Source organism: Tachypleus tridentatus, chromosome 10 (assembly GCF_004210375.1).
Source record: "Tachypleus tridentatus isolate NWPU-2018 chromosome 10, ASM421037v1, whole genome shotgun sequence".
NCBI classification, from domain to species: domain Eukaryota; kingdom Metazoa; phylum Arthropoda; class Merostomata; order Xiphosura; family Limulidae; genus Tachypleus; species Tachypleus tridentatus.
In genome coordinates, this window is record NC_134834.1 from 11624175 (window position 1) to 11631956 (window position 7782).

The window sequence follows — 7782 nt, forward strand, 5'->3', positions numbered from 1 at the left end:
CGATCGTCTTTTCTAACTAAAATCTAATTCTTTTAAAAAATAATTTGTTTTCGAATATGAAACGATCTTGCAAGCAGCAAGTTTCAGAGTTAACTCGGGACTTTTATTTTTCTAATTCAAATATTTTTTTTTTATTTAAGTATTTTTATGTTACTCAACTGGCAATCAAAACCAATAACATTAACAAACAATAACTCGCAGTTTTATGTTTTTATAAGTAAGCTAAATGTATGGTCGTTCTTTGTATATATCTTCTAGAACACGACACCAGTCATCTCTACCAAGTCATGATTCTATATCTAAACTTACAGGTGAGTTAATGTTATGACTTGTTACCCATTCATGATTCTATATCTAAACTTACAGGTGAGTTAATGATGTAACTTGTTACCCAGTCATGATTCTACATCTAAACCTACAAGGTAAATTACTGATTTACTCTGTATAACGAAATGAACAGATAAAGTCAGGATTCAGTAGTTAAGCCTCAAGGTGAATCGAACTCTGAGTTTACAAATAGTGAGATCTAACGCCATCTGTAGTGTAGAAACGTGTTGTATTCTTAATATAAAGGATTTTTATCCACTTTAACAGGTGTCAGTCTTGATGTGAGGGATCTCAAAAGGTGAGGAACATCCGAGCTTCCAGCTCCTCCTCAGAATCATCTCAACAAGTGAGTGGCTGCACCGGACGTCTCACTTATCTGATATTACGAATAGTTAGATGATAAACACCATTCGATTAATAAGGCATTTACTATAAATTATATGTAAATATTCAAATAAAAATTTAAAAGAAAAATTCCCAAATTCTGATAGAATGAAAGGGTAAATAAGGACACTTAATATACACTTCACAGACACATGATTCGGGCGTTGGCTAATGGTTAATGTATTAAATTGTGAACCCGATAATCCATGGTTGGAGTCCGTTGCCAGAAAAAAAATGTGTGCTTTGCTATAAGAGTGACAGTCAGATCCGAATACTTGATTAGAAGGATGAACAGTAATGATAAACAAACAAAACAATTCTGACAACAAAAGAATCGAAGAAAACTACATCTCACAGTTTGTTTACTCACGGTTTATACGAAAGTGGAATCCCTGTAAAATTTTTGTTGAATTTTTACATCTAATTTCGACTTATTAAGACATTATTATATCCGACGTAAATTCTCCACAATTGGAAAATATACGTATGAAAGTACACTTTCTTTATTACTGAGGACAAATGGAATTCCTATGGTATGCCCAACACGGGTACCTGAACCCAGTTTTTAGCCTTAAAACTTACAGATGTGCCACTAGAAACATTTCTCTTCTAATGGCAAAGTAGCCAAGTGAAAACTTATTTGTTTTCTTCCAGACATTAGAAGATATTTCCCCAGTTTTGGGTTATCAGAATGTGATACGTCATGGATGACATCAATATCTAGGGTTCACTCTTCCACCGATTTTCCTGATGAGATAAATCATGGCTCAGAAGGAAAATACGAAAAACAGAAAGAGATTATAGTAGCTGTAAAGACAACTCGAAAATTCGTTCTTATATTCCAAAAAACACAATAGAAAATGAAAACCCAGAAACATCGAACGGAACTGACATCACGTGTGATCCAGAAGAGCCATCCAGTGAAAATGAAGATGCAATGATGACGTTGCTTCTTAATCTGTCACGTCCTGCCAGAGAATGCTGGGAAATTTATCAGAAGCTTCGACAAGAAGGCCTAAAAGTACCCTTCAAAACTTTGAACAGGTAAATATCTCAAGCGTTTTGTCGACATGTTTCAACCTTGTAAAGATAACCATACTTTGATGTTTATTTCAAGTGTTCTGATGTTTTAAAGAAATGAAACATTGACGGTTTAACAGATTTTCGTCTTCGTGATCAACATGTTAATTTATTTATAGGTAATGTATTGCTGTTGATGCTTAAAAATAATAAATAATTGATGTTAAAATAGATGAATAAAGTTGTGTTACTAACCCTAATTGTAGTTTGTAAACGACTCATTTTACATTCACAGAAATAACTCTCTATCAATTTAATCTTGTTCAAACTATAACAGTTGTAGTTCATGTAGTTTGGCAGTATAAATATCGTCTGGCTAGATGAGGTCTGGTACTGGGTGCAAGTCGTCAAAATATATGACATATATATAGTGTGGTTGGCATATTTTAATACAGTCTTATTTCCTTTCACCAATACGTTCTTGGAAGAGCACAAACCAAACAGTAATTTTACAGCGTTATCAACAAAACGTGTTTTTCGAGTTTTATTTCTTACTAAGAGCAGTGTATTTATTTATTCTTATGGCAAAGTTAGGCCATCTGCCACCGTTTCTAATTTTGAAGTACTGAACAGAAGGAAGTCAGCATTACTGTCAATCATGCTAAGAGATCGACTGTCATTCGTATAATTCACCCACACCTTAAATTACGAGCAATGGACACTATTAACAAAATAGATAAACATGTTTAACACTCAACTTTCCGTTTCGTTTTATAATTTTAAATTTTCTTAATAAAACCGAAACTAAATATGCATATATGTATACGTTGTCAAATATTGATTGTTGTAACGCTATTGGACAAATGAAGAAAGTATGTTATTTTTACGATATTTTAATTGGATTTCAGGGCTTTATTGACACCAACAGAGATGCGGGAATTAAACGAATTAAAAGAAGCTCAAACCACGTGACAAAACGACCTCGTTTTTGATTGGAATTTATTTCAAGAAAGAGGAGTGACGACTTTAAAGAACGAAAAGAACATAGAATATAAGTGTTGGTTTAATACATTGTTTGAGTATATTCTATAATAAGAAGTACTTATTTCTATCTTATGTAACAATAAAAGTTTAATTAAAATAAATCATTGTAGTTCACAACAGACCACCAGGTGATTTTTCTTATAAAATAATCACGACTATCAATGAATTTCTATTTATGTTTTTGTTTTCTTTATTATTTTGGTGTCCGAAAAATATGGAACCAAAGGTGGTTTGTAGCTTTTCGTAAGGAAGATACACGCGCGTTGTAATGTGACGGTCAATCCCACTGTGCGTTGGTAAAAGAGTAACCCAAGAGTTGGCGGTGGGTAGTGATGACTAGCTGCCTTCCTTCTAGTCTTACACTGCTAAATTAGGGACGGTTAGCGCAGATAGCCCTCGTGTATCTTTGCGCAAAAATTGAAAATAAACAAACAAACATTAACGAAAGTGGTAATTAGGCGATTTTTTTTCTTACCTTCTGTATCTCAGACTTTTGTAATCGAAACTATCACGTATTTTCAATGGATGTTCTCTACTTATCCCTTATTTCGCATACCAAATTTCAGAGCAATATATTAATAATACCTGAGATATGACATTTCCAATTTTGACTCCCCTTTTTTTATTTTCTACTTCCTCACACCAAAAGCTCTGAAACTTTATTTGATAGAAGAACGTTATATGGATTTTTTTTTTCAAACGTGGTACACTGATATATTTTTTCACAACCTTTAGAAATCTCATTTGATACAAATAAAAGCCACACGTGCAAAGTTATTCAACAAAAATCGCTCAAATTTCACGGAAATGTTTGCGCATGCTTACGCAAAAATGTCACGTGAGCATCGGACTTAAATTTTTGTTATTAATTATTCAGTGCCAAATTTTTCGCACATATTTACTAAATTCTGTGAAATTATTCTAATTAAAAAGCGCTTAGCATCACTTGATATTAGCTTAAGCAATAAGCACAAATAATGGTGCTTGATACGGTTGTATTGATTGCATGGAAAGATGACAAGGAACTGTTAATGTTAATTCCATGGCGTTACTATAAAGGAATCTATTAACGCTGTTTTAGAGAAGAAAAACTATTATCATATATTTTAAAGAATTTAGTTGGTTCTGTAAATAATAGGGTTGCGATCCTGAAACTAATGTTAGTTACAATGGAGTGTCATCTTGTTTGCTGAGGTTTGTTGGCGTGTACTGACAAAAAGTCATAATATCTAATAAAAAAAACAACACCTCAGGTGTGAGAAAAGTGCACCAAAAAAGGGATTGAATATTTGACTTAAAGAAACGAAATGAAAATTGGTGACCAATCTGGTAGCTACACGTGTTGCATTGAATGTTACAACAAATATTAATTAATTAGTTATATAAGCTGTGTATTTTGTTTTAGCCACCGTCATGCTTCAAGCTGAACAAAAAACGAGGCTTAGCTACCGAGTGATTTAATATTTACTATAAAATTCGTGTACTCCAACTACGTGATTAAATATGACAATGTAAAAAACATGAGAATGTCAGGTTAATACCCTACGCACTTGTTTTGTTCCAAAAAAAAAATCACAAAATGAAAAACCGGAAACATCGAACGGAACTGACGTCACTTGTGATTCAGAAGACGTCCATACTTTGATACAAGCAATTTTTTCTAAAGCACGTTATTTTAACCCCTTGTGTAGCTGGGAAACTTTAACTCCTTCGTTTCTGCATTATTTCTCTCATATTAGACAGAAGAACATGTAACTGAAACTACAAGGGACAGGTGAAAATCAAGATCTAAAACTCCCAGGTCACGCAATCGTAAGGTTGTTATATATAAAGCTCAGCACATAAGAAAGTTGTATAACCTTTAGTAGCATTCTTTATACAAGTTTTAGTAACTGAATAACCACTTTACTAACCAATGTTTATCTTTTAATGTGCCACAAAAAAAATCGTTTTTTGTGTTTTATTTTACTATTTAAGAAATTTCTTCTCAGATATTCGTTCATGTTTACTCGAGGGATATTTGTCCTAGCCGTTCCAAATTTTGAACACCTTGTGGCACCGTGATATGTTTACAAAGCTACAACGCTAGAAACCGGGTTTCGATACTCCCTGGTGGGGGAGAGCACTGATAGCCCATTGTTTAGCTTTGTGCTTAATTTCAAACAGAAACCAAATTTTGAATTTTTAGACCAGAGAAAAAAAATAACTATTCAAAGGCACCTACAGCTAACACTTTGATTACTTTAATGGAATTGATCGATCTCTTGTGATGAACCCGCGGCTCCAAAAAATAGAGTGAAATACAATGAAAACGTGATTCAAAGGAAGTATTCTCAGACTTACAGCCCAGCACGCAAACCACTAGGCCACACCCAACATATAGGTAGGTTAAACAGTAACTCCAATTATAACATTAAAAGCAATACTTATAATAATAAAATAATATAAAAGTACTCCTGGACTGAAGCAGAAATAACGTGTAATTTTTAACCAGAAGACACAGCCTAATTAAAGGTTAGAAATAAATAAATCTAAAGAAATAAAGAAAAATAATAATATTCAAGAAGTTAAAAAAGAAGAAATTTAATTTCTTAAAGTTTATCAGTTAATATTTTTTTTCAGTTAAGACGCTCGACTCGTAATTTGAAGGTCGCGGGCTCGAATACCCATCACACCAAACATGATCACCCATTCAGCCGTGGGGGCGTTATAATGTGATGGTCAATCCCACTATTCGGTGATAAAAGAATAGTCAAAGAGTTTGGGTGGGTGGTAATGACTATACCTTCCCCTAATCTTACACTGCAAAATTAGGGACGGCTAGCACAGATACCCCTCGAGTAGCCCACGAGTTGGCAGTGGGATGTGATGACTAGCTGCCTTTCATCTAGTCTTACACTAAAAATTAGGAACGGCTGGCACAGATAGCCCTCGTGCAGCTTTGCGCAAAATTCAAAACAAACCCACACTGCATCATTTATTCTTATAATATAGAAACCGAATTAACAATTAGTTTTGCTCCTAATTCTATCTAAGAAAGATCACTGAGTTGCACTAAAAAATGTGGTGTAGTAAATTAGGGTTAAGCTGAATGTATTGTTTGTGGAATATTTTTTTCAAATAACATTCATTTAACTTACAAAATAATGTGAAATCTTACATGGATAATTGCACGATCTCACGATCTAAAATGCTGTAAAAAATGTGTCCAATATGTACAGGTTAAAATAAGAGCTGTGAGTTTCGATTGCAACTGAAACTGTAAATTCAAAGCAAATATCTCATATTAAGATAAATTGAATTCAATTCATAACAATCATTATTCAGTACAAGAGTACATTGTGTACTCTGTAGTCCTCATTTTTAGAAAGTATGTGAGACAAAACAAAAAGACAAATGTCTTTCACTGATAAAATAAAATCTACCTGTGTTCTCCCAAAAATTTCAATCATTTGGTTTCCTATAAATATATTTTATTCACTTGGAAATTATAGGTTAACGTGTTTGTTTTTTTTAAGTTGTGTTTCCATCAGGCGGCGATGCTGAAATAATTAGGCAGATTAAATTTCACGCATTAAGTATATTATCAGGTTAGAAATTTCTTAACTTTCTGCACAATAGAGGGATTTCATGCTGTGTCGGCGGGAACTTTGTATTCCACGTTCAGTTGGGCCAGATTTCTCTGTGGATAAATAAGAAGGATTCTGAAACTCAAGGCGTTTTGTGGAAATTGCTAAAACTTTAAAAATGGTTGGTATTTTATGTTATATGAATCTTAAAAAAAACAACGTTGTATTAAAATTACAAACTCAGTTGTATTTTCTAACTAGTATTAGTGTTGAAATGAATGTTTCCTGGAATATTAGAAATGGTTATAGTGTCATTTCGGTCTAAATTAAACGTAGGCCTGTTTCACTAACGCTGATGATAAACCAAAGTGTTCTGACTCGGTCAGTTCTGCCTGAAATGGACATTTTAACTGTATAATAATTATTATTATTTGATAGTATATCGTAATAAATCGCTGTAGATTAATGTAATGACATGGTAATAACACAGTTAATACAGTTAGTTTTTCTTTTCTCATTTAAGTCCATTTTGTTAACGTGTTCTTAAAATATTGGCACATTTTTATGTAATTTGTAAAATTTGGAATAATATTAAATTTCGATCATTTTCCCACAAACGCAGGCTTTGTTTTTGTGTTATGATGAAGTGACTTTCTGTAGGACTTTACACGTACATCGTAGTAATAGCTTTGCAACTCTCATGGTAAAAAACTAAAACAATAATATTATTAAGTTTTCGCTTTTTTATTATTCAAATTGGGATTGATAACGTTACTTAAGTTACAATATTTAAGTGCTAAGCCTTTTCAGGCTATCGTATATGCAAACTTAGTCTACAGTTGTTAAGTCAGAGTAATTTCTATTAATACTATAAAATCTTGTAAACATATATATATATATAATCTGATGTGTAGCATACAACAATCGGTAAAATTTATACTAAATTTGATGAACATTATAATGAGTTTACAACATTGTTAATTATTCTGTTATCAGGATACTAGTCTTTCTTGTCATGGATAATGTCTGTGGTCACAGCACCCAAACATCCTGGGGGTATTCTATCTATTAGACAAAATGCACATACTGAAGCCAAACTATTGAGTAACGAAAGAGAATCAGTTAGGGGTTAGGAGTTGTGTGTTTGAACCCATAATGTCCCAACTCCCACTGCCTTCCCAGTCTGCAGCCAGTTGTGGGAAGGTAGTTACCATTAATAGTTTGATATAACTTTAAAGTAGAAATAAAACACCCTAATCTCTACATTTATAAGACTATCTACCTCAATTTTTTTTTTTTTTTTTGATATTGTGAGTTGTACAAATAAGGCAAAATAAATTTATAATAGGAATAAACTACCATGTATTTCTACACAACTGCCGTAATTACAAAGTAATGTTAAACAAAGCTGAAAACCCTTACCTTAATAGATCTTAAA

General features: G+C 32.8%; 1 protein-coding gene across 1 annotated transcript; it reads left to right on the forward strand.

The window, feature by feature from the left end:
- Positions 1-397: 397 nt before the first annotated feature.
- LOC143227956 (uncharacterized) lies at positions 398-2756 on the forward strand. Its single transcript, XM_076459306.1, has 4 exons — positions 398-422; positions 595-625; positions 1483-1755; positions 2640-2756. Exons 1-4 carry the CDS (start codon positions 398-400, stop codon positions 2701-2703), a joined length of 393 nt encoding a protein of 130 aa, XP_076315421.1. The 3' UTR covers positions 2704-2756.
- Positions 2757-7782: the final 5026 nt, after the last annotated feature.

What these genes read in the sequence shown, in the direction of transcription:
- LOC143227956 (XM_076459306.1), top strand. Translation starts at nt 398, where the DNA reads ATGATTCTACATCTAAACCTACAAG. An exon ending in TCTACATCTAAACCTACAAG is followed by an intron (nt 423 to 594) that starts GTAAATTACTGA and finishes CCACTTTAACAG; the next exon opens with GTGTCAGTCTTGATGTGAGG. An exon ending in GATGTGAGGGATCTCAAAAG is followed by an intron (nt 626 to 1,482) that starts GTGAGGAACATC and finishes ATCATGGCTCAG; the next exon opens with AAGGAAAATACGAAAAACAG.